Source organism: Arvicola amphibius, chromosome 1 (assembly GCF_903992535.2).
Source record: "Arvicola amphibius chromosome 1, mArvAmp1.2, whole genome shotgun sequence".
In the NCBI taxonomy this organism is placed as follows: domain Eukaryota; kingdom Metazoa; phylum Chordata; class Mammalia; order Rodentia; family Cricetidae; genus Arvicola; species Arvicola amphibius.
In genome coordinates this window covers 103,490,935-103,517,447 of record NC_052047.1, presented here as the reverse complement: position 1 = coordinate 103,517,447, position 26,513 = coordinate 103,490,935, and the positions used below count along the sequence as shown (strand labels likewise).

At 52.4% G+C, this 26,513-nt stretch overlaps 1 protein-coding gene across 3 annotated transcripts in view; it reads right to left on the bottom strand.

Moving 5' to 3' along the window:
* Positions 1-289: 289 nt before the first annotated feature.
* Pde2a (phosphodiesterase 2A) overlaps positions 290-26,513 on the bottom strand; it is a 59,195-nt gene continuing 32,971 nt past the window's right edge. For all 3 annotated transcript variants that reach the window (XM_038332592.2, XM_038332602.2, XM_038332613.2), the window contains 27 exons: positions 17,514-17,623; positions 16,710-16,765; positions 11,937-11,996; positions 11,221-11,362; positions 10,918-10,970; positions 10,666-10,740; positions 10,536-10,577; positions 9,994-10,062; positions 9,631-9,761; positions 8,867-8,978; positions 8,347-8,386; positions 8,180-8,243; positions 7,781-7,853; positions 7,502-7,679; positions 7,163-7,275; positions 6,322-6,399; positions 5,411-5,533; positions 4,917-4,987; positions 4,322-4,444; positions 3,942-4,029; positions 3,758-3,805; positions 2,832-2,906; positions 2,604-2,703; positions 2,268-2,380; positions 1,941-1,979; positions 1,689-1,795; positions 290-1,541 (listed from right to left, as the gene is read on the bottom strand). In XM_038332592.2, the coding sequence (XP_038188520.1) occupies positions 1,331-1,541; positions 1,689-1,795; positions 1,941-1,979; positions 2,268-2,380; positions 2,604-2,703; positions 2,832-2,906; positions 3,758-3,805; positions 3,942-4,029; positions 4,322-4,444; positions 4,917-4,987; positions 5,411-5,533; positions 6,322-6,399; positions 7,163-7,275; positions 7,502-7,679; positions 7,781-7,853; positions 8,180-8,243; positions 8,347-8,386; positions 8,867-8,978; positions 9,631-9,761; positions 9,994-10,062; positions 10,536-10,577; positions 10,666-10,740; positions 10,918-10,970; positions 11,221-11,362; positions 11,937-11,996; positions 16,710-16,765; positions 17,514-17,623 (2,494 nt within the window). In that variant the 3' untranslated portion in view covers positions 290-1,330. The remainder of the gene's footprint in view (positions 1,542-1,688; positions 1,796-1,940; positions 1,980-2,267; positions 2,381-2,603; positions 2,704-2,831; positions 2,907-3,757; positions 3,806-3,941; positions 4,030-4,321; positions 4,445-4,916; positions 4,988-5,410; positions 5,534-6,321; positions 6,400-7,162; positions 7,276-7,501; positions 7,680-7,780; positions 7,854-8,179; positions 8,244-8,346; positions 8,387-8,866; positions 8,979-9,630; positions 9,762-9,993; positions 10,063-10,535; positions 10,578-10,665; positions 10,741-10,917; positions 10,971-11,220; positions 11,363-11,936; positions 11,997-16,709; positions 16,766-17,513; positions 17,624-26,513) is intronic.

Here is a 26,513-nt window from a genome sequence, read left to right as displayed (position 1 = left end):
GCAGGCTAGCATGCAGAGGTGTAGAAAGAGCCACAGGTCACCTCCTCCAAGTCTTCCTCTCCAGGCTGCCAACCAGTGAGTTCTCCCACCATTTCACACCTGAGCCTCTGGGGCCAACCACCCCTAGCCCTCATGGCCCAGGAATTACCTCCTCCAGGACAATGGTGTCCCAGGACAGTGGTTAGGCACAAGGGCAAGAGGAGTCACAGAGTTTCTAGAGTGCCTGGCTGTGCCAGCTGTTTCCCCTCATCCTAATGCACAGAGTCCACAGCGGCCTCCTGGGGGAGGGTTGGTAGAAAGAAATAGATTTATTCTCATGTACAAAGCACTCAGCCCACGGGACCACATACAACAGGTGCACAGAGTCCTAGAAAAAATGCATCTCTCTCTAAAGGCAACTCAGAGTAGGTAAGGCAGGCGGCCCCTCCCCCACCCACAATACACACAGAACAGAACAGAAGAGAAGCCCTGCGGGGTGAGGCCAGGCCCCTCCCTGATGGCAGGAATGGGAGAGGGGCTCAGGCCAAGGGGACACACTCAGAGGAAAAGAAAGGTTCAGCCTTCTGTGCCTTAGGGTGGCAGAGCCTGCCACAGACACTCAGGGACTCCACAGCACGATGGAGACTTTGATCTAAAGAGAGAACAGACTGTCTACCAATCCGGTCTTGCCTAGCTAAGGAAAGGAACTGGATTCAGGCCACACCACCTGAAGGACACATAAGGGGCTGTATCCCAGCTTGAGGATCCTTCCTGCCCATCATTCCTGTCCTTTCTACAGGAGCACTTCCTCCCCAAGAGCACTGAGCTACCTGGCTGTCAGCTTCCTCCCCGGTCCCAATCCTACCAGAAGCACAGAGGTCCTCAGGATACTTTATCCTATGGCTACTTCTAGCTGGTGACTGTTTAATGTCCTCTGCTAACTCAGCAGTTTCTTCCACAAGGATCTTTGAGTCCCCAGGGAACGGGGATTCCCTCAGGAAAACAAGGCTATTGACCTAGTAGGGCTATAAAGGGATCACAGAAGGAACTGTGACACTGTTCAGAGAGAACAGCTTGAGCAGGACTGGGCAGGTATGGCCAGAGGTGCAGAATGCAGCCCACTGCCACTGGTCACCACTGTGCTCTTGAAGAACAAATGGGCAAGCCTGAGAATGGGAACCCTTCTACAGACGAGAACGCCGAGGCCTGGGAAGGGTAGCATGGACCGGGTCACGTGGGCCACCCTGGCCTAGAACCCAGGCCCCACGGCTCTGGTTCCCAATGCATCAGACAGACTGGAAGAGAGCTAGGGAAGGAGGGCTGGGCAGGGAGTGCCCCCCGGAGGGGGGGGTCATTCAGCCTCAAGGCTGCAGCAGCCGTTGACAGGAGCTCTAGTGCCGTCCAAATCCGGCACCTCATACTCCTCGTCCAGGAAATCCAGCGAGTTGTTACTTGGGAGGCCTCGGATGGTGAACTTGTGAGACACCTTGGTCCAGTGCTCACGGTTGGAGGCCACACGTTCATACAGCTCTGCCGCCTTGGGGAACAGGTCCTGTAACAGCCTGGGGGTGCAGGGGATGGGGTTAGAGGTCAGAAAACAGCAGACATGGCATTTCCATGCCAAGCCCGGGGACTGGTACAGCATGAAGACCCCATCTGCTAGGGTCTGGGGTCTCTCCACATGGTCCCAGCCGTGCCCGCAAGCTCACTTGTAGATGGGCATGGCAATATGCTCCATGAAGCTGATCTGCAGCTCGGGGATGTAGGCCTTCTCCCGGTCCATCATCTCCATTGGTCTGTTGCCCATGGCCTTCTCCTGCAGACAACAGATCATCAGGCCTGCCCCTCCATCAGGTACCAGGTAGGACCAGCTAACCCAAACCCTCCAAACCTCGTGCCAGGAGCACCCCACCTCCCCTCACACCACCACCCTGGGCACCCTGAGGTCACCTGACGCGTACCAAGTCTCCCTGGGAGAAGAACTCTTTGTAGATCAGCTCCTGGAAGACATTACTGTCATCATTTCCTGCGAGTGGGATCTGTCCACCTAAGCCTATTCCCAGGGTGACAAACTGAGTGTCTCAGCCCCACCCAGGGCCTGTCCTCACTAGCTTGACAACAGAGTGCGGGGCCCGGATTCTGCCCACTTCCCACTCATTTATTGTGTTGCCTTGGATAAGCTGGTGCCCGTCTCTGGGTTACTTCATCGGTGGCCCTGAGGTGGTCTGTATTTCTAAGTCCCCCAAAATACAACCTGTACTTGCTCAGGTTGGATAGCCAGCTCTTACCGCAATCTTTCTGGTGGTCTTCCAGCCCTTTGTCTGGTCAGAGAGGTCACAGGAGGTCATGAGGAGGCAGAGGAGAAGCCTGTGGTGCTGTTTGTTAGTTCGGTCATAGCCCACTGGTGGAGGGACAATGGAGTCAAGGAGAAGGTCCAGGCTCTTGTCCCTTCTGAGAACAAGGGCCCCACAACCTGTCCCACAGTGGGGCACAAAGCACACCAGTGGAATCTGGGAGGCCAGTACTGGGTCTGCCTGGGCGGACACCAGAACCATAGCAGAGGTTCAGGTGGGCAGATGTTGGTGCCAAACCATCCATCCCTCCCCAGTGGTGAGGTGTGACACCTTCAGCCATCTTCTGCAGGTCCTTGAAGATGCGGAGGTGGTGTGCCAGGTCTGTGGCCAAGATGATGTCCCTCATGAGGTCCAGCATGCGCTGATAGTCCTGGAGAGGGTCAGGGAAGGGGCATCACGGTCACTGCTGCACACATCCCATCCACTCCAAGGCAGATCTGCTCCTTCTGTCCAACTAGTCCCCAGCTCCCACCATGCAAACCCCACACAACCCATCACCTTCCGGGAGAAGTGGTCAAAGATGTTGCAGCCATGGGTGTTGAGGATAGCAATGGCCTGAGCAAAGTGATGCCTCTGTGGGGAGACGAGAGACAGGTCCCTCTTGATCAAATATGCCTCACCAGAGGCTCCCAGAGAGGCAGGAAAGCCCAGCAGGGCCTGGACCCCGAGCTCAGTGGAGCAAGCAGAAAGGGGCGTGAGGGTTCCCATACTGGAACCCTCTGTGGCCCCAGGTAAGTCCCTGGCCAACTCCGTGACTCAGAGCCCTCGGCTGCCACATGAAGAGGCCCGATAAGGAATGCTCAAAGAGCCTCAAAGGCTGGAAGAAAATTCTGAAATGATCCCCTGATGTCCTGGACACTAATTCATGCAGAAAATATTTGCTTGCTGACAAGGGGAGGCAGTGAGGAAGCGAGGGCAGGGAGCTGTCTCCTGAGAATGAAGGGCTGTCTTTTGGAGGAGGAGCAGGCTCTTCCCAGGGGATGGAGGGTAGAACCAGGGCTGCCAGGGGCCTCCTGGGAGACAGTGAGCACGCCATTTGTCTCTAAGGGTGCAAATGGGGGGGGTGCAATGGGAAACAGCCTGGGGCAAGGTGACCTTGGAAATGCGGTTCCTACACAGGGGGTCTTGTTCCTGACTCAAGAGGTCCCTGAGAGCAAACCAGCTCCAGGATTGGCGCTGACCCAGGCCTGAGGGGACCGGCAGGTTGGGAGGGGGGCTTCTCTGTTCCCACCGGCCTTGCAAGCCTGGCTCAGGCTGACCCAGTGTCCCTAGTCACAGATCCACCCTGTACCTGTGTCGGGGAAACGAGGCCCACAAGGCATAAGTCCCGCAGCTAGCTGGAGAGCATGGCTTGACAACTCTCTAGCTTGAAAGTTGCTGGCCTTTAAGGGTTCAGGACAGGGCTGGGCAGGATGGCAATTTACCTCCATTACAGAGCCCTCTGAGCTGTAGAGTGCAGCCAGCACGGATTTCTGCAACAGTCCAGGAAGGTTCGGGTTACCCCTCCCACCTGCACCTCCCACTGAAGTGATTGCTCCCTCCTCCCATCTCCTCAGGCTGAGAAGGGCAAGGCAGAGGGGCTCCATTGTGAGGAGGGCAGGTTCTCACCGAGGCCACCTGGAAGGAGTTGTTTGTGCCTCTGTGGTCCAGGTCGTGACACATGCAGGAAATAAACAAGGCGAAGATCTCAATGTCCCTGAGGGGGAAGCAGAAAAGAAAAATGTCACCCCGAGCTTCCTCCTGGGCACTTCAGAGAAGACAGCTGGATGAGAAGCCCAGGGGCCACCTAGTCGGGAGCTTCCGGAAAGAGTGCCCCAGCTCTGGGGGAATCAGGCCCAACATTCTCTGTGACTGAGCAGCCCCCTTGCGGAAGGTGGGGCTGTGTGGCGTGCCCTGCTAAGCTAAGAAGACATGACAAGTGGTCAGGTAGAGGACCTGAAACCCGGCTGGGCTTCGAGGCTGGCAGGTTTGGGAAGGACTCCGCTTACTCGAGGTAGCTGGAAAGCTCCAGGTTCTTGTAGAGCAGGTAGCAGAAGTGAGAGACGGAGAAGGCGTGCATCCAGTTGTGGTAAGGTGGATCCCGGTAGCCTTTCTTCACCATCAAGCAGAACCTGGGGGAGCCGAGGCAGCAGAGGGGCCTCAGCCTCGCCTCCTTCGGGAAGCCCTCCAGACTCTGCCCATTGCATTCTCTTGCCTTTCATTCTGCATGATCCAGTATCTGAGAATGGCTTCTCAATCACAGATCCTTCCCCACCCCAACAAATCCACTCCTCTTCCAGGCATCTTTAAAAGATCCCTCCCTGGGGCCTGGAGAGATGGCTCAGCGGTTGGGAGAACTGACTGTTCTCCAAGAGGACCCGAGTTCAATTCCCTGCACCCACATGGCAGCTCACAACTGTTTGTAACTTGAAGATCTGACACCTTTACATAGACATACATCGATACCAATGCACATCAAATAAAAACTAAATAAATAAAAAATAAAAGATCCCTCCTAAGAACGCTTGGGGCAATGGACGCAAGACAGAAGCAATCTGAGCTGGAGACAGAGGCTCTGCTCCAAGGGTAGTGCGGGGCACATACCGGGCCAGAGTTGGGCAGTCAATTTTGTAGTTGTTGATGAAGTTCATGTCTTGCAGCATGCTCAGGATGGCCTGTAAGCACAGGAGGGGATGTCAGAGGGACCGGCACTATTGACCTCCCTTGAATCCTCACAATAAACAGTTAGAGTCTTGAAACTCTAACCCTAAACTAAAGGACAATTCAATTGATGAACTGTGAACTATCCAAAATTTGAGGGCTTTGGAAGCTAAGACTTCTTGGAAGCAGCAAGCTCACACACAGTCTTAGATCAGGGACAGGGTTGCAAGCCTCAAGGCCACACACCTAGGGCAGCTTTGGGCCACCATCCAGACCATTGCTGTCCCCCAGGCAGCCCCATGGTCCTGAGGAGCACTATCTCTGAAGGAGCCCATAGCCCTGTTTGGTGTTTCTGCCTCACCCGGAAGTTCTGATGCACATCTAACTGACATCTATACTTCCCACGCTCAACCCCCAACTGAGCAGAGCCAATTCACCATAGAAGTATCATCTTCAGGCAGAGAACGAGGAGTATAGGTAAAGCTGGCAAAGTTGGAGTCAATGGCAGCCACAGGTTGGATCCCATCGTGGAGAAGTTTGGTATACTCATCGTCAGAGACCTAGTGCAGACAAGCCAGGCATTAGCCGATGGCCTCTCCATCAAATTCCCATGCAGACGGGGGCTCCCTTGCCCAGCGTACATCAAGCTGGAGTCCAACTCTTCATATTATCATTGGACAGATCACTGCAGGACAGCAGCCCACGTGCCTGTGTCTCCTGCTTACGAGCAGATGACCACGTGCATGACAGCCAAAGATAAAGCTAGAGAATGCCCCCTTTGTGAGACCCCAACCTGCGATGGCCTTTTGTCTCTCGAGGGGAGTTTTCAAAAGTTCTATCTCAGTCCTCCCTGCTCCTGCTCTGTGAGTGTTCCCGAAGTTTGGAACACAGGTGAGAGGAGAGACCTCGTGAACAGTGACTGTCATACACTCTGAGCTAAGGCTTGAGGTAGCTCTTTGGAAACAGGGCCTGGGAATGGGACTGGAGGGTCAGCAATTGGGGTCATGCAGGGATAGAGAGTGGTAGTGTGAAGCCCCGAGCAAGGTTTCAGCTTTTGGGACTTCCTTAAACGGACATGGGATAGGAGGTAGCTGTCAGAACTAAATTGTTCCCTGGCTGAAAGCCTGCTGGCTGCTTCCAGACTGGGGATGGACTGAGAAAAGGCTTGGGAGAGTGGAATGGGAGATGGGAGGCAGGGGAGACAGTCCCCAGGCAGAGCAGGAGGCCAGGTACTGGTGTGGTTTGTCTTCGCATTCTCAAGAACCAAGGATAAGAAAGCTCAGCCTGGGCCTGGGCTGCAGAGGAGTCCGGGAGCCAGGGAAGGACATAAATTCCAAGCAAGCCTCACCTTCATATGGTACATCATCATCTCATTGGCCAGGTGGCTGCGGTACTGGGCCTCGTTCACCTTTTTGTATAGAAGAGACTGGGGGAGAAAGTGGAAACAATGGGGCTGGAGTTGGAGGCTGTGACACCCTCAGAATGCCCAGAAAGGGTTAAGATGGCAGAAGCCCTCCCTCAAGTCCCATTAGAGGCCCAGTGTGTGCCATTAGCAAGAGCCCAGTCTTCAGGCTCCACCCCCACATCTCAGCGCTCTAACTGGCCCTTCCCCATTTGCTTAACCACTGAGGCACTGAGTACATGCGGCTGCTGAGCCTGACCCAGACTTCAGTAATGGAACCTGGTAGCCCTTGGAGCAGAAGATCAGAAGGAATTTACTCGGGAACCTGGGCTGGATTTTCAGGCTAGAGCTGCCAAAAAGCCAGGGCAGAAAGATCCAATATTTGCCAAAAAAAAAAAAAAAAAAAAAAGACACTGACTAATGCATTGGGCTGGAATTGCTAGAGAAGAGGTGGCGTTCTAGCAATAGGGTTTTGTATGTGTGTATTGGGTGTTTTGGGTTTTTTTTTGGTTTGTTGAGACAGTGTCTCATGTAGCCCAGGCTGGCCTCCAATTAACTCCTGATCCTCCTGCTATTCCCTCTCAGGTTCCAAGATTACAGGCCCATACCACCAGCCCAGCAGATCTAGGCGTTTTGTTTGTTTGCTAGTTTGTTTGTTTGGTCTTAAACTGGGTGGACAGGACTGAAAACAGTATACCCAGCTTTCACGCTGTGTGTGGACAGACAGGCCAGAGCAAAGAGTGGGGAGTCGAAGGCCACCCTCCCCGCCTCAGTCGCGCTCCCTCACGTGGGCGATGCTGATGCCGCAGTAGATGGAGAAGGCTGTTGCCAGGTCCTCGTCGAACTTGCTGAACCATGGCCCATTGATCTTGTTCACTAGTTCAGCCACACCAATGACCTCTGGGAGGAGAAAGAGGATAGGAACCGCTGGGGAAGGGGTCCAGTGAGACCTGCTTTTTCCTAACTCCTTTGGAAGTAATGGTTCAAGCCTGGGCAACCCCAACCCTTTCAACTCCAGGACCCTAAAGAATCGGAAGAAACTAAGGCCGCCTTCCACTATGCCCCGCCCTGGCCCCGCCCCACCCCGCCCCTCCAGGTCCCGCTCCCGGCGGCCAGGCGTCCTCACCCTGGTTCTCGTTTTTGATAGGGAAGCAGAGAATGTTGCGCGTGCGGAAGCCAGTGCTGTCGTCTACACCGCGATAGAAAAGAGGATGGGCGTATGCGTCTGGGATGTTCAGGATCTGGCCCGTGGTCGCCACGTGGCCCGCGATGCCCTGGTCCGCCGGGATGCGGATCTCATAACTCTGCCCAGACAGGGATGGAGTAAAAAGCAGAGTTGGCCTGGCTATAGACAACCTTCAAATGTGGCTTGTTTCTCAGGGCCCTTGCGTCCATACTTCCTCACCTCATCGTCCACCACGCCGCCATCGAACACCTTGGCCACCAGCTCATTCTGATCCAGTAGGAACACCGAGCAGCTGTGGAGAGAAGTGGTTGGCCCCTCCAATCACGCATGACTAAGAAAGCCATTTCTGAGGCCCTGGAGGAGTGTCCTGACTTGACATACTCCTCTCGAGGCTGGCCATTTTCAAGCATTCCTCCATTTGCTTTTTGTTTGTTTTGTATTGTATAGTTTTTAGTTCCTACTATGTATGTGTCACTGAAACCCCTGGCAAGCAAAGCTAGCACTGTCCTGGCTGAAATAAGGGCCCAGTCAGAAGGAAATGCCAGACAAGGAGGCAGGGGCAGGGCAGAGGTGCTGAGGACTGAAGCCTGTCTCCCTCCCCAGCCCACTTCTGCTCACATCTCTGCGTTGCTGAGGTTTCTGGCCTCGGTGATGATCTCCTGGAGCAGGACAGAGACGTCATCTAGAGGAGGGTAAGGAGAAGCACATGAGACTTGAGGAATGCCAGGCAAGCTCTCCATGTCCCTTCCCCAGACAGCCTGTGTGGAAGACAGTCAGGCACTCACCCAGGTGAGTGAAGAGGTTCTTCGCCACTTGGAGAAGAGCCTAAGGAGGGGGAAGTGAAGACCACAGTGTTGGGTCAGGGCTCACCCTAACCAATCCCCTGCTGCCAATGGCCCCGGGGCTGTCCTCATTCCTTCCCCAGAGCGCCTAGAATAGGCTGGAGACTGAAGTGTCTAATGAAAATCTTTGGCTACTAAGTGAAAGAGTAGAGGAATAGCAAGTGATGATGAACAGGAAGCCCCTGGAGCTCAGACTTCCAACCACCTTTGCCTCCTTCTGCCCAGATGTTGTGGTAGTGCCAACGGTAGACACTAGAGGGCAATCACAGACAATGCCTAGAGCCCAGGGACCCACTGACCTCCCTCTTTAAGAGACTTCCAGGTCACTAGGTTATCTAGTGTTACCTGCGTTACCAGGGCAGTGCTGCCATTAGCCCGGATAATACAGGCACACATCCGCTCTTGTGGACAGCCTTTCAGGGTTGGAGCTGGTCCCTGGGAAAAACTCAAAGCAGGCACTCACCTGGCACTCACACTTGAGCTTCTGTTCCTTCTGGAAGGCCAAGGTGCTGGTGAGCACCGTGCCTGTGTAGTAGAAGCAGTGTTGGATCACATGTTCATCCTGGTCTGTGAACCTGGAGGAAGTAGGGGTTCACCGGAGACGGGAGGCAAGATGGGCTGTCTCCTTTCCTCCTTGCTGCCAGGAAGCCCATATCTACCAGCTAATGGAACTCTCTCACATTGAGGACAGCTGCACTCCCTGCCCTTCAGGCTGAGTGCTCTCTCCAGGGAAACTTCTACTTGTCTTCAGACCAAAATGTGGGTTCCTCCTGAGGCTACTGCTTTGTTTCTGCTTGTTTGAGGCGGGGTTGTGGCTAACCCAGAACTGCTAGTGATCTGCTCAAGTGATCCCCCGCTCCCACTTCAGACTCCCTAGAAGCTGGAGTTACCATCACGTCACCACATCAAGGGAGCTATTGCTTCTTGAAGCCAAAGCCATATCTCCCTTCTCTGATTGGAGTCACTCAGACCAAGGCTACTCTCCTCCCTCAGACTAGAGATTTGCCAAGACGATAGCCAGCTGTTCTCCTGCTCTTCTATGATTCCCCCACCCATCCACCCCCACAACCTGATGGAGAGGTGGTGGCAAAAACAAGGATGATGGGGAGTCAGCACTAATGAACTGAGGCTCACCACCACTGGGGGCGCCTCTGCCTTCTCACGTTGTTACCCTGGTCTGCCTCTCAGTTCCAATTTTTTATTGACACCCTGCACCTCCAAACTCACAAATCTTCTCCAAGCTTGTTGAAGGCGCAAGCCAGAGCCACCACCTGGTCAGTGGCCCGGCTGATGACAGGGACACACAGCATAGCCTGCAGCTCACAGCCCAGCATGTTTTGTAGCTGCTGCATATCGTCCTGCAGAGATAGATACAAGGGATGGTGAGGCAAGGCAGAGGAGGGGGCAGTGGGCTTCCTTCCCCAGCTCTCCACCACATTCTGCAATCTGCTATGGTGTGAGTATGGGAATGCCACGAAGTCTCTCGGTCTGTCCTTCCATTTTTTTAGGCTATCCCATTCTGAAGACCCTGGAACCTATGCAAGGGCTTTCCCCCTCCCTCTCCCCTGGCTCAACATGGCCATGGCTTACAGAAGTTAGGTCCTTCAACTGGATGCACTTCTTGTCTTCCACCACGTGGCCTAGGCGTCCCATGGTCAACTGGAGAGTGAAGAGAGTCCAGGTGACCCAGCTTTCCCTGTATCAGGGATCTCAGCCCATCCTTATTGTCCATGACTGGAAGTTTCAACAAACTCTTTGAACAGTTCAAAAAATGGATGGATCTAACACTGAGGAGTGGAAGATGGGGAATAGGGAGGGCTAGAGTAACCAGTGGTGGACTGGAAGATCTTCCCTAACTAGAGAGTGATAAGCAGACTCCAAAGAGATTATAACGGACTCATGTCTAGAAATACTCCAACGGATGAGAGCTGATCCCATGTAAGACTCCGCCTACCCTGTAAGAGATTGTTCCTACCGGAACCTGACCGTGAGATACAGTGCTCCTTTGTAAGACTTCTAAGAGGACCTCAAGACCTGGACTATTCCCACCAAGATATTCTAGCGGCTCCCAGTCCCGCTAGGACTTCATGGTCCCTGCAGGCTCCAAGGCAGAAGACGGAGGTGGCACTCACAGGAAAGCTAATCTCTTCTGCCAGCACTTTATCTCCAATGACCTGCGGGACCCAGTAATGGAGAAAGATTAATGGAGGGGAAAGGCAGACACAGGTTGTTACCCTGGCCCACAGTGGACCTGCCCCTTACCTTGCAGGAAAGCTGCAGGTTGTCCTCTGACACCAGCAGGAGGCAGCAGTGAGACGCCTGTGTCTCTTGCTGCAGCTGAAAGGGGACAGAGCAAGCCGGGCTGAGTGTGCTTGGCCACCCTCTAGCCTCTCATCTCTCAGGGGGGTTTCAAGCTTTTGGAAGAGTAGAGTGGATGGGATGTCCCCATCTGAATTGAGATGAGAGGTTCAAGGGAGAGAGATGGGGCAGGAGAGAGGATGTTCAGGAACTCACATATTGAAGGACTTTGAGCTGCAGAGACGTGGCATCCAAGTCATAGAGGTCCCCTGCAAGGGCAGGGGTCACATCAGAGAGGGCTCTGTCTTACCGATGGCTGCTCCGTGCTCCTCCCCTGTGTCTCCTCAGGCCTCACCGGCCACCCAGAAGACCCACACTCTTTCCAAGTGCTATTTGGATGCTGCCTTTTAGTTCAGCTCACTTCTCGGGCCATTCCTACTCCCTAGGTCCGGCCCTGGTGCTTCCCCTCCAGAATCAGCCCCGTCAGGTCCTATAGACCTGCCCAAGTTTGGCCCTCACCACACAGTTGCAGAATCTTTCGGTCATGGTCGCTGTATCCCTTCTCATCCTTTTGATCTTCAGAAGCAGCTGCTGAAGTGTTCTGGAAAGCTTCAGGCCTGTGCTGTTGCAGAGTCTGTACCCTCCGCAGGGCCACCAGAGTCTGGGGCAGGCAGAATGGTAAGCACACCCTTGTCCCACCCTGGCTGCTGGTGCCACTACACGACTCCTCCCCCTTTGCTCAAACAGCTCCCTTTGCGGGCCCCACAGTGCCCAGTGCCCACTGCTGTTCTGATCCAAAATAGTTCAAGCCATGGCCCCTCAACCTCCTGAGAGTCCCCACAGCCGCTGAAGCCTGCTTCCATTTAGAGTATAGTTGTCTCCATCCCGGCTCATAAAGGCTTCCAAAAGAGGGTCAGATTTTTCTGTCTAACACCATCCTCATTAAGATCACAGATGTCTGAAATCTTAGGCAGAAAAGAGCCTGAGTTATGTACAAGGTATTTGATACATCACTAACTTCGGTAAGTCAGTGCTATCATTATCCCCATCTTCAGATGCAAAAACGGAGGCTTATAGAGGCTGCATGACTTCTCGAGGTCCCAAAGCTTCAAGGTGGTAGTGCTGGAACCAGAAGCCAGGCCTGGCTAGCTCTCTGGCCAGCCAGGTCCTCTTCCCACCAGCTCGAATAAGGGCCTTCAGCAGGCTCCGTGTTACCATGGTCCCACCCCACTTACATGCTTCTCCACTGCCTGCAGGTTCCACTCCTCACTGTCAGTCAGCTGGCCACAGTGCACCTGGCGGGAAGGGAGAAGGGACAAGCTGTGACCTTCCCCAGCCTGTCTTTGCTAGTGTGCCCCTCCTATGGCCAGTACACACTAGTCTCTACCAACACAGTCTGTGACCTCCATGTCAGGCCAGGCAGACTCTGGGAGTCTTTTTCCCAAGGAAGACTTCTAGGGCAGGTGCAAAGGGTGGGACTTTTCTGTTTCTGACCCATCACTTTCCATGCTTATTGTCCCCTTCCTGGGGACATTCCAGGTGTATAGTGTCAGGAAGGGGGGCCTTAGATCCTTCTCCATCTTCCACACATGGAGTACCTCAGACCCTGATTAGAGGATTTGAGCATCTGGCTTCAGCCTCCCAGCTCCATCCTTTCTGGGTGGGGTTTGATCTGCCCTTACATCTGGACTAGAGGAGCCCAGCATGACCTCTGGCAGGGAGGGTGTGTAGCTGACATGGATGGGCTGATAGGGTGCCTTCTGCCTACATGTGATCCTCACCACCATGAGATATACCCTTGCAGATGAGCCAGGACCCAGAAGGGGTGAGGGACTTATCCAAAGTCACCAAGCAGAAGATGGCAGTTAGAACCACTCCATCCACCCCCCTTTCACGCCTACACGTCCACTCTCTAGATTCATTCTTGTTCCGCCTCCTGTCATCTTTCTCCGTCTCCTGTGCCAGTTACCAGGGCTCCCTTCAGACATCTTCCATGCTCTGGGAATCTCTCTTCCTCCACCCTGCTTGGGTGTTTGAAGAGGAAGTGTGGAGGGGAAGGAGGGATGGCGGTCTAGGAACCCACTGTGGTCTGCCAGCAAGGCTCCCCACCTGCTTTCTCAACTTCTTTTGCTTATTCAAAGTCGGTTGCCACCTGTGGACTCCCACAGTGTTTGAGTGTGGGGGGTTCATCCTGTCTCCCCTGCCCCAGCAGTCCCTGCTTGCCTCTCTGCTCTGGGTCCCCTGCCAGCAGCAGATGGAGAGGAGGGGACCAGCAGGTTCTCAGAAAGCTCATGTTCTGGCCAAGAGGAGCATCATGTCTAGCTGGGGTACACTTGTGAGGGGGTGTGGGACCTTATACCTGAGGGAGTTGGGGGTACACAGACAACCTGGGCTAGGAATCTCAAAGGGGATGGGATCGGGAGGCTTCCTAAATTGGAAGTACAAGCAGAAGAGGAGAGAGAGGAGACAGGAGGGAACTGTAGACCAGAGGCTCCCCAGGTTAGGTGCTAAGTGGGAGGTATGTAGGGAGATGAGGCCCAGATGGGGAGCAGAAATGTCCAAGGGGCTACAGAGGGCCTTAAACTTGGGATTTAGGAAGCCATGGCAAACTTTAGCATCTGACACCTGTCATCTATGGGATGAAGGGTAAATGTCAGGAAACAAGATTAGAGCTAGGGAGACCTGGAAGTGACCCAGGGGGACAAGGGCTATGTTGAAGCTTAAGCTGGGAATGAGGCTCCTTCCTACAGGACTGGAGTCTAAGGGTATCTGAGGCAGCCTGTATATGCTTTCCGTAATTACGCTGGCTTTTTATGGTTAGTATACGGAGGGCAGCATCCTTTTCGATGCCTCTGCTTGTACCCATCTCTCAGGAAGAGGGGCAGTTGATAACCTTCTAGAGCTGGGGGGAAACCAGCTCCTTGGCTTTCCAAAGGCCTTCACCCAGATGCAGAGCTGGGGGTCTGAAAATGCTGAGGGAAAAGAAGAAACCATGATGTTCCCTCATCCCAGCATTCACTGTGGGCTGCTTCAGCCCACCCACTCAGCATGTGCTCAGACACACAGAGGTACTCTCTGGAAGAACCTAAAGACCCTTCACATGTACATACCTGCATTTACTCTCCCGTGGAAATCACACACACACACACACACACACACACACACACACACACACACCTGCACCTCCACTACCCACACCATCCACATGTCTGCATTCATACCAGCACCCACACCCATACTTCCAACATCTCCTAACACAAGCCAGTTAATCTCCAACACACTGACGAGTGGTAGCATTTACGCTTGTAAATGCTAATGTTAAGGTGGGTGTCTGGAGCTCAGTGGGAAATACTGATCAGTGGGCACCAGTGTTTAGAAAGAATTAAAAACCTGGCCAGGCTACCAGGCCCACCCTCATCAAGTTCAACATGACTAATGGCATGAATGCCCTATTGTCATGCAAGGAGCTAACAGGCATAGCTCGGGGAGGGGGAACAGGCACAAATCATGCATCATATGCCAGAAACCAAGAGCCACCCACTTCTCAAAGGAACTTGTTATCCCAGAACTGAAAAACAGAGTAAGAGACTTTCCACATCAAGAGTCTGCAATCATGGCGATTGAACTGAGCTGTGAAAGCTCAGATTCAGGCACACGGCCGCACACGCGCACCTAGACTGCACATTTCCTAGCAAGTCCACTGCTCCTCACGGGACTCACTGGTCTCCTGGCTAGAGCCGACCCGCGCTTTCAATTCTCCCCTTACTTTCAGCACCTGTGACATGCCCTCCAGGGCTCAAAGCAGGAACTGATGGTCTATTTCGGTCATTTCTGTTTTCCAGGACATAGCACACAGCTTTTGACACCTAATAGAAAGGTCTTGGATGGATGGGTATGTGCGTGCGTGCGTGCATGCGTTAGTATGTGCGTGCATGCATGTGTGTGTATGTGTGATGACAGCGGGCACCACCAACAGAAGCCAGATAAAAGTTGGAGTTATCAAGGAGGGAGTGATGATTTGCACCCCCTCTTCCTTCTGTTCCCGCTACATTCAGGACTGGGTAGCAGCTGGGTACCCCATGGCTACTGGAGGATAAAACATCGTGTGACCGTGGGAGCAGCTGTCAGATGTGTGTGCCTTGGGGAGCAGGCATCCAAAGAAGTGTGTTTCTGACTGGGAAGCTCCAGGCTTGGAGGAGAATTGGACAGCGAAATGCTCTCAATTCCCTGTCAGAGTACCTGGGGCGATGAAGGGATGTCTGTCAGAAACATCTGTACCTCAGGTAACACCCCACACATCAGCCTCCCTGAGCGCCACCTCCTCCCCACTTGCCTTTCCTCATGCTGCTCCCGCTGCCTTTCCCCTTCTCTGCTTCCTACCTACACCCAAGACCTCACTCAAAGGCTCCCTCACTGCGGGACTCCCCTTGCTGCTCCAGCTTCTGCCACCAGAGCACCAGCTGGCAGCAATTATTTCATTTGGCTTGTGTTGGCTTGAAGGTGTCTCTGCCTGTCCCCAAACTGAAAGCTCCAAGAAGTAGACATGTCTTGTTCCAGCACCCAGCCGGTGGCTGGCTGAGTTAAGCTGACACAAGGGTTTCCTCTCTTCAGAAAGCTAAAGACAAGATTCCTGGGCTAATGCCAGCCAAGGTGAACATGGCAGGCATCCTGTCACCACGATTAATAACTTCCTGAATGTCTTCACCTTGGGGAGATGCTTTTCTTCCACCCAGTTTTCACTGTATCGAAGTGAGGACAGGCAGACTGGCAAGGAGTCTGGCACCTCCTAGACCCTGTTCTGTCTACAGAGGTGTGCTGAAGTCACTGCGCCCCCACTCCTGGCTAGAGCGGCCAACCTTTGTAATGCCCCTTACTCTTGTCAGACTCCCCAAGAAACAGGGTAAGAAGTGGGGTCAGGGGAGCACACGCTGGGAAGATCAGTAGGCAATGGTTCTGAGCTCCCTTCCAGAAGCAGATGGGGCCTAGTGGCAGGAAGTCAAGCCCGGCACCCCATTCCAGTTGGTGGCTGCCCCTCCACTCCCACTGTCTGCCCTATAGCTCAGGAAAGGTCAGGCGCCTCGGAAACCTTTAATTCCCTTTTAATGAGCTCGGGAGGAGTCCCTTGGTGCCGAGTTTATTTGTCCCAGGCGGCGCCACGCTGACGCTGGCAGATTCCCAGAACTGTGACTTGGGGTGCAAACCTTTTCCTGGGATAGGACAAGGATTTTGACTTCTATTTCCACATGGGAAAAGAGCTCAAAAAAGGAGAGGAGCACCTGCTGGCCCAGCCACCTTTCCAAGGAGCTGTGAAGCAGGATCCTGGGAGACCTGTGACAGGGAGAGCAGCCAGCAGCCCAGGGAAACAACCCCTTGAGTTTCCATGCATCTCCGAGACTAAGGGAGGCCTCTTCTCTTTCATCTAGTTCACAACTTCAAGGGGCATCTTGGTTCCTGGTTGTCACCCAGGCAGCTCCCCCAGGGACACCACCTCTCCTTAAGTCCCTAGCTCCAGCAGTTCTGATACTTAAACTGCCTGTGTCTCCACTGGTGGCAGCATCACATTCACCGGTGCCCTTTCAGTGTCTGTTGGTCACTCGCCTCACTGTGTCCCTGTCGTCTTAGACACCACCCATAACCCATCCAGAGTTTGAGGCTAGGTCTCAATAAAGCTTGGGTTACCCAGTGCACCAGAGGGTTCTTCCTGCCAGGGTGAGCCCCAGCACTGAGCTATAAAGTTTATCTGGGCTCTGATGAAGCACTCCTCTCCCTCGCATGCACACACACACAAACACAGACACACACACACACACACACAAACACACACCCGCATGCACGCACGCGCACACACGTAGACACACACGCGTGCACACACACACACGCATGCATGCACGCACGCACACACACACACACACACACACACACATAGAGGCAGGCTCCAGACACAGATGTTCCCCCTGCTTTCCTCTTCCCATCCTATCCACAACCCAGCCACTTGGGCAGGCTCTTACCAAGATGACAGCTGCCACAGTTCCAGCCTCCTTGTCCACCAGGGGTATGATCAGCACTGAAGGGGGGAGAGGGCAATGAGGTGGTCCTGCAGGCCCAGTGAGGCCCAGAGATATTGAGTAAGGACCCAGGGAAGGAGACAAAGATGCAGACAGAGAGGCTGGGACAAAGACACAGAGAGACCCAGAGGCCTGGTGAGACAGAGAGCGGACCTGAGTCAGTGACAAAAATAACCATAGCGACAACCCCTAAATAGAAGGAAATCCCCCTCACTTGACAACTTTCTTGTGGTTCTCCCATAAACCCTGGGAGAGAGGGTGGGAGGGAGGCAGGTAAGGCTGAACATCCTGTTCTAGGGAGCTGAGGTCCAGAAAGGGGAAGTGACTTGCCCAAGATCACTCAGCAAGTCAGGCCTCCTGACTCCGTCTTGTGCATTTCCACATCGAGACAGAGGACAGAGACCTAGAGAGACATGGCGGACAGGGGGCATGGAGAGGACAAAAAACAGACACGGACAGCCAGCGACAGAGAGCGTGACAACTATAGCCTATCTGGCAACAGGCGCAAGCACATAGGACAGCAGTCATCAGTCACTGAAACCTGGTAGGTGCCAGACCCTTAACACATGCCTCAGAACATCCCCTCAAGAGGCACTGCCGGCCTACTTTGCAGTCAGGAAACTGAGGTGCGGGGAGATTAGCAACGTGTTAGAGAAGTAGGTGGCTAGAGATGTGGAGCAATGGGAGACAGGATGAGAGCAGACAAGAACCACAGCCTTCCCATCCCTGTCCATTCCCAGCCCTTACCTTGGGTGCCAGGAGCCAGCGGAGCCAGCAGCCTAGTCAGGGGCTTTCCTAGAAGGTCCGAGGGGCCCAGTCCATTGCAGCTCAGCCGCTTCCCAGAGATCACAGCCTCTCTGAAAATAAGATATGGGCTCACATCTCAGGCCCTGGATCAAAGAGGAGTAAGACCCATCCCCAGCAGCCTGGAGGATACAAACAGGCTGAACCCTAAGCACATGCAAGCATCTAGATGATTTGTCTCATGGTAGACATAATGAGGGTCAAAATGAGAGTGGGACCCTGCCCCACCCCTACCCCATGTCACAGCCTTCCAACGTCTCTTGCAGATGTGGGAAAGACCCAGGGCAGATCCTTGGGTAACAAAGCAGAGGGACAGCAGGGCTCACAGCCAGCGGTGTCAAGTCATAGCCTACCCTTGCTACTTGACCTTAGGCGAGCAAACTACCCTCCCTGGGCATCCAAGGAGGAATATCCCATCTGGTGAACAAGCTTCAGTGCTAAGCATGAGAGGGAGAATGCACAGGAAGCGCCCAGCAGCCACGGAACCATTACAGTCAGATGGCACCAAGCAATCCAACACAATGAACTCGCTGCTTTTCCTGATGCTGTCACGAAACACTTGACAAAAGCAGCTCAAGAAAGGAAGATTTATTTTGGTTTATGTTTGAGAGTGCAGCCCATGGTGACAGGGAAGACACAGCAGTGAGAGCGGCTGTGGCCAAAGAAGCCTGGGGCAGTTGCATCACAGTCAGGAAGAAGAAAGAGATGAATACTGATGTTCAACTTGACTTCCCACTTTTTCTTTTTTTAAAATTCAACTTGGGACCCGAGCCCAAGGGGTGCATCTTCCCCCCTTAATTAAACCTCTTATACAGAGGTGGGTCTCCTATGTGATTCCAAATCCAGTTAAGCTGACAGTGAAGATTAGCCATAACAAGCCACCTGCTACCAAAGTGCATCCCTTTAAATCATAATACTCTTCCTCTGGTCCTCAAAGACCACCTCATTATGGAAAGCGCATGTAATATATGTGAGAGTCCTCAAAAATTCTGACTATCCTTACATTATTCAAAAACTCAAAATTTGAAGTCTCATCTGAGACTTGAGGCAATATCTGAACTGTAAGCCACTGGAAAATAAAAAAGCAAGTCATATACTTTTAATATGCAGCAGCACAAAATAAACCTTCCCATTCCAAAAAGAAGGACTAGATGCATAGAAGAAAAAGTCAGATCAAAGTGAGACGGAGCATCAACAGAGCAAGGCCCAGATCTCAACGCTCCAGCATCAAAGGGGCTATCTGAGTGTCAACAGTTTGGGTAGCTTCGCCCCTCCAGTTCTGCCACCTGTAGCACATATATCCTCTTTCTTGAACTGGCTCAACTTCATGACTGGTGCTTTTGGTGGGTATTCCTTGCATCCTCAACATCCTAGGGTCTCCTTAAGACATGGGCTTCACTTTCAGAATCCGTGCAGTGACCTCTTGAGTCCTCTTGCAGGGAATATGACCCTGAACTCAGAGGCTTTCTGGAACCTTGGTTCAGATGCACATGGTCCTATGACTCTTATATTTTACACGTGGCAGACTAACACAATATGGATGTCCCCTGAAGTTCTGATATCTGCTGATGACATAGTCTGGTCCATTTCCACCACAGCTGGAGTAACTAACCTTTGTGCACTTTGGTGGCTCAGTCAGGAAAATGTTTCCCTGTGCAGGTGTTCTTTGGCCAAGAACCCTTCAGCAGCATTCTCCATTCAATCACTTTCCCTTCTGCATCTTTAAAACCTGGAGCTTACAGTAGGTATGGTTTAGCTTTCAGACCACATTTCCTATTGGCTCGGTGCAAAGTGAAATGGTTCTGTTTAATGATGTGAACCTCTTAACCTGGTAGACACCTGTCGGCACCCACTGTCTATAACTTTACCACCACATTCACATTCCTTTCCTTGATAGATTGCACATTTTTCATATATTTCTGCTTTGAATTCTCATTCTAAACCTCCATAAATGCAGTGAGCAATAACTATGCCACAGCCTGAATGTTTCCAGATTATTTATAGGATACAAAACAAAGGAGTTCAGTTCCCAATAGACTCCTCATTCCTACTTGAAATTGTGTGATACAAAACTTCATTGATTACATTTCTCCTGGGATTCTTGTCTTACACATTTGCACAAGTCCCTTACACATGATCTGTTAAGCTCCTATTAGAATATTCTAGTGTTTCTCTAACCCCCAGCTCCAAAAATAGCCCTCGTGCTTCCCACAGAGCGGTTCTAAAGACTGACAAACCACATGATCAGGTTTATTACAGCAATGATTCCACTTCTGGTACCAATTTTTATATGAACTTCTTTTCCTTTCTGTGACAAAATACCCATGAAAAACAACTTAAAGAAAGAAGGGTTTGTTTTGGCACACACTTTGATGGCACAGCTATTATGTGTGTGTGTGGGGGGGGGGGCAGGTGTGGAGAAGCAGCTCCATTTTGCTGCAGCAGGAATTTAAGGTAACTGGTTGCATTGTATCATAGTCAGGGAGCTGAGGAAGGTGAATGCTGATGTTCAGCGCTTTCTCACACTCATATTTTGTGCAGGGTTTCATCCCATAGCCCTTCTCCTTACTGATCCTCCGTTCTCACTGAAACTCGTCCCCTCACTATGTCCTGCCCACTCACTGTGTCCATCACTGATTTTTTCTCTCCCAAACCCACCCCTCTGACCCCCACTTCCCTTATCCATGCCCTAACTTAGTTTCCATCCCCCACTGATCCATCCCCCTCACACATCCTCTGTGATGGTGGTACCCACATTCAGAGTAGATCTTCACTCCTTGCTAAACCTCTCCAGAAACACCCTCACCGACACATCCGCCACTGTTTCCTAGGTGATTCCAACTCCAAAAAAGTCGGGCAGTGAAGATTAACCATTGCATATTAACTCAGAATCCCTAGCATTTCTAGGGATTAAAAATGGTTGTCATCTTTGTTTTTAAGTAGAGAAGATAAAGTATAGACGGGCTAAGCGATCTACCTGTGGTCATGTAGCTAATAAGGGGTAGAGTGAAGCTCTGAATCCAGGCAGCTGGTCCCAGAATTTGGGTTAGTCACTATGCTTGGACAATCCCAAAGACGTGGAGTGTGAGCCTCAAGCAGGGGTCTGGCGTATGTGGAGGTAGGAACTCAGGCAAGAGGTTCGGTGCAAGAAGAACAAATTTCTCTCTGCCCTCCACACACACCATCTCCCCCCAGGCCGCTGGCTCTTCCTGCTTAATTAAGTACCTGATTTTTCACCAAATGTCACTCCCTGGTGATTAATTTCCCTGGGTTCCTCATCTCTCATGCTATTTCCCCTTATTGTGTTTATAAGAACTGCCTGGCGCAGACAGAAGAGAAGCTGGGCCCTCGGAGCATGCAGTCGCGGTCATTAGGGGGATACAACCCAGATCAGATGAGGAAAGGGAGGGGGTGGCCTGCAAGTCACCAAGTCAGGAGGTCACAGCTGCTGGAGAAATCAAGGACCAAAGAGGTGGGGCATCTCTTCCAAGGTCACAGAGTATTCTGAATCTACAAGAGCCAGTGTGTCTCCCGTCTGCTGTCCTTCACACCCAGAGCCTTTGAGGCCCCTGAGTGATGGGAACCAGTTCTTGGCTGCTCCAACTGCTTGAAAGAAGAATGGCAGAAGGGCAATGGGAGCCACTTTTCCTGTTGACTAAATTGATGAAGGCTGGCGCTTCTTGGGAATTTCAAACTCCATCCTGTTGGTTGGCCTCAGACATGCTGGAAGCTACAATGGGGTGAAGGTTCCTGCATTGCTGCTCAGTAAACTATGAAACCTCGCCCACTAGCCTGGACTATCCTGCTTCCTATTCCTAGAGCCAACTGTACCCACCCCCAGAATCCTGTGCCCACAGCTTCAGGAGTCTCTGGATCTGGTTCACAGCTCCAGACTCGAGAAACCCAGAGGCTACCTGGAGGTACCGGGATATCCTGGATGTTCCTGAAGTGCAGTAGAGCTATTTCAGCCTGCATATATCTTCTCCACCACCTTCCTGTCAAAGCAGTGTAGCTCCTGGGATTCACCTGTGAACTGTTCTAACGTCTCTCTTTTCCTCAGGCCCCCTCAGTAATATGTGTAGCATGTGTCATTCATTCAGGGATCCCAGCACCATGTAGAGAACGATCCGCAATGGAGTTAGACTCCAGACTGTGACATGTGGGATGGAAGTGGGGTCAGAAAAGGCTTCTGAAGAAGATGCCTGAGTCCTGAAGGACACACAGAGGTCATCCAGCCAGATACACTAGGATGATTGGGCAGAGAAAACTGAATGCATGAAGGCTCAAAAGGGAGAGGAGCATACGCCTACTGGAAAGTCGGTATGGCTGGAGAGCGGGAGGCAAGGCCAGCGAGAGCTGTGGCCCTGGGACGCTGGCCTTGATCCTGGGGCAGACCAGAAAAGACATGGTTGAGTTTGGCTGCAGATCCTTCAAGTTGTCTAGTTGGGTACAACTCTCTCTAGTCTCAATGGCCTTTGGACCAAAGAGGAAAGGCAGGCTGAGAAAGAGCAGCTTTGACTGGAACCAGGCCTTTAGCAAGCATCAGCGCCTCCTAAAATCCTGAACTCTTAGGAAGTTTAGGCACCTTGCTAATTCTGTCCTCCCTGGTCCTGTCGCAGCACACGGCTCCAGGCAGGGGCATGTTATACACACCCCACGGCCCTCCATTTCCTTGGTCACACCCTTCCCAGAATGGGTGCCACCTGAAGGCTCCACAAATGCTCGCAGACTATAAAGAAGGATGGTGAGATTGCCAGACCCCAAGCTCTTCCCTCGCCTTCCCTCAGAGAGCCTCCTGCCTCTTCTCACCCCCTCCCTGCCATCTTTCAGGCTGATGATGAGGACTGTGGGTAGGGGACTCAATCCCCCAAGTCCAACTGCCCAGACTGATTTTCAGTGACCCAGGGTGGCCATGGCCTACTCCACTAAAGGAAAAGACAGATGGGCACAGAGAGGAATGGGTGTGGAGTTTATGACAGTTCCGTTCCTTTAACGACTATTTGTTTAATGGAGAAAGATGGGAAAGCGGTGTGCATGTAAGGTCAACAGCCTAGAAAGGGGCCACGTGTCCAGGCCCTTTCCACCTCCGCAGAGCTCCTGCGTCCTTCTCGGTCTCCTCCTCCCTAACACCTGCCCCTGCCTGTTCCCTCACTGAGCCCCACCCTAACTGAGCACCCAAGCGTCATACTGAGCCCACTCTCAAATGAACCCTTTCCCACAAATTCCAGCTTCTCACTGACCCATTCAACTCCTTGACCCTTTCTCCTTACCAATCCTACATCCCAACTGTGCCCCACCCCTCCCTGTGCCCCACCCTTCACTGTGCCCCACTCCCTCACTTTGCTCCACCCCCTTCGCTGTGCCCCACCCCCTCACTGTGCCCCACCCCCTCGCTGTGCCCCACCCCCTCGCTGTGCTCCACACCCTCGCTGTGTCCCACCCCCTCACTGTGCCCCTTGTTGAGTCTTTTCTTCCTTTTTTAAATATTTATTTATTATGTATACAATATTCTATCTGCGTGTATGCCTGCAGGCCAGAAGAGGGCACCAGACCTCATTACAGATGGTTGTGAGCCACCACGTGGTTGCTGGGAAATGAACTCAGGGCTCCACAGAGCCCAACTTAACTTATCCTCAACGCCCTAACTCAGTTTGGATCCCCCACTGATTTCAACCCCTCAGCCTCTGTGACGGTTCATATTGGTTCTCAGCTTGACAGGACCTGGAATCACCTTGGAGACAAATCCCTGGGCATGCATATGGGGTTCATTAATGTAGGAACTCATCCTCAATGTGGAGAGCACATCTGTGGGCTGGGATCTCAGACTGAACAGAAAGAAGAAAGCTGGCTGAGTGTTCATTCTTCACTGCCTACTAGTGGATGCTGTGGGACCAGGCTCAGTCCCAGCTAGGGGTCTCGCGCTGAAACTCAGGCCTCACTGAACCCCATGCCTTCACTGAACCCCGACCTCTCACTGATCCTCCATCTCCTCACTACGCCTCCATCCCTCAGCCTGTACGCCCACTGAGCATTAATTTCTCCCTCTGACCATTCATCTCTCCCTTGAAGACAAATTATGATCTAGGCCAGCACCTGGCTCTCCTCCACCAGAATATGAGACTCCAGAAATGGGAACAGATGGTCACTGTGTCCTCCAAGACAAACCAAATAGACAATGGGATTCTGCCGTGATAAGAGACCAGGTTTGCCCCAAGAAAGCACACTGCAAATGTAGCCAAGGATACGACAAAGTTGCAGCTGGAGGGCCGGAAGTTCCTGTCCCTGACAGTGGGGAATCTGAGGTTTTCGGATGCTAAGAGGAAGCTGTCTTCTTGGGGTCTGAAATAGGCTAGGAGATGGGCATGGGGAGCTTCAAGGGTTCTCTCCTTTCCAGTCTAGGGTTCCTGTTGAACCTGAGCCAACCTCACCATCTTAACTAGGGGTAAAGGGGTCCCAGGGACAAAGCAAAGGGATGGTCACTGCAGCGGCATCTGGAGCCCAAGTCTCCTGCTTTCCGGTCCCAGATTCCTCTGAGGCCAGATTCTCCCTGGGGAGCCACGGTGACCTACCCCCTTTATGAAGATCGGCTCTTTCTCAGCAGCAGGGAATCCCTGTGCGTGTCTCATGAAGTACTGACAATGAGCAGGAAAGGGAGCAAAGAGCACACAAGCAAGCATGGGAAGAAACAAAGGCAAACCACACTGGAGCGCCTGCAGAGTGGGCCCATCACCTCAGCCTTATCTGCCTTTATGATCCAGTCTCCAGTCATGCCTGCTGCTGTTTGTCCTCCAGCAGCTGCCAGCACCCCTCCCCAACCCCTCCCCACAGAGCTGCTCACAGGCAGTGCATGCATCCTCTACCCCTGAGAGAAGCCTAGTCCACCCATTTCACAGATAAAGAGAGTGAGGCCCAAGGGACACTCATTCTCTCAAGGTCAACCGAGGTTAGTCTTCATCTGGGCTGGGGATAGGACAGCTAGCAATCACTGGGCACTGCTAAGCACCTGCCATTCCTGCCATTCACTAGCCTACTGAGCCAAAAGGGAAGCACTTAGGGTGGGACACACAGAGGCAGGGATGAGGCTGGGATCCAGGCCTATCTGACTTTCACATGTCTGCTGGAAACAATCAAGAACAGAGCCCAGGCCACCTTTGGGCCCATCAACCCTAGTGGTGGACATGAACTTACTCAGTCTCCAAACACAAGTGTGGTCAGGCAGAATCAGCTCCAGAAGAGGACGCTGTTGGTCATAAGTATCACTTCAACTTGCTGTCACCCCTTATACAAAGACTCTGGACTGTAATCCCAGCCTCTGGCCTCCCTCTTTGAAAGCCCCCTCCCCTGAGCCCACCAAACCTTGACCTCTCCCCAGGAAAGGTCAAGACCATGCCCACAGGCTATTTAAACTGCTCCCCAGAAAATAAACATCTGGTCTCCCTCTTCCTCTTTGGTGGTCTGTCGGCTTTCCATTCCCCTCTCGGGTCCCAAGAGGGCAGACATCCAATTAAACCTGGATATCTTTTAATTTGGTCTGATTTGATCTAATTGGGATTATTTGCATCAGCGGAAAGGCTCGTTTTTAGGAATATTCCTAATGGACACATGGTCTGAGCCTCTGCCCCTAGTCCTAAATGGCCTGACTGCATGCTACGTTCTGTGCTCTGAGATGCCAATACCCCATCCTCTTGTCCTTTCTGCCTTCTGGAATCCCTGGTTTTTCTGTCCCAGCAGGGACTAGCCTCCCATCTCCATGGAGTTTTGTTATGGGAGTCCCCTCTGTATGCTGTGAATACCATTGGTTAATAAAGAAACTGTCTCGGCCTGTGATGGGGCAAAAGAGTAGAGGTAGGTGGGGAAAACTAAACTGAATGCTGGGAGAAAGGAGGCAGAGTCAGGGAGAAGCCATGCAGCCCTACCAGAGACAGACATTAGAACTTTATCAGGTAAGCCACAGCCTCGTGGTGATACACAGATTAATGCAGATGGGTTAAATTAATATGTAAGAGTTAGCAAAAAAAAAAAAAAAAGCTAGAGCTAATGGGCCAAGCAGTGATTTAAATAATACAGTTTCTGTGTGATTATTTTGGGGCTGAGTATCTGGGAAATGAACAAGAGGACTCTTACAACAGAGCTCTGGCCTAGCTGCATTTGGACATTCACTTTTAATCCTTTTCTTCTCCTTTCCAAAGGCTTTACTGGATATGCAGCTATTGTAGAGAGGATGCTGAACAGGCCACTGATGCAGAAGGTCAGAGCTGCCCACATACAGATACCACCAACTCCCCAACGGAGCCTGGCGTGCTACAGAGAGCAAGCTCCATTGGAGGCCCCCTCCTGCCTTCTGAGTCGGCCACTCTGTACACCTCTTCCCAATCCCAGGAATGTCTTCCCAGGCTGCTGGGAGACTTCCTGGAAGAGGTGAGCTAATATCAAAGGAAGAATTATGGGAGGGGCTGGCTCAGAGGACAAAGGGAAATTACAACTTTTCTTATCTTTAAGATATAGACCATCTGGCCTGGTGGTTAGATCGGGAGAAGATATGTGAGGCTACAGAGAATTCCAGCCTAGGAATTTTGTGAGACCGTCACAAAATCAAAAGTATAAACACGTTGATTGGGGGATGAGACCCAACAGAGTACTTGCCCAGCATGCATGAGTCCCTGTGTTCAACTGTCAATACTGCTTAAAAGTAGGAAGGGTCTGATCCTGCCAATGGTAATGCCAATACCACACGAGGGTCCAAAGCAAGAACCTCTAGATAAGACATAGAGGCTAGAGGGGTCTGTGGCTCTGTTCACAGCAGCCCTCCAGGGAGACACTGAGAGCAGAAACTGAAAGGGAAACAGGACCAGGGAAAGGGCTCCGGAATGGGGGAGGAGCCAGCTCCTTCTGCCCACAAGGGGAACACAAGGAGACAAGTCACCATCTTACAGCCCAGGGTAG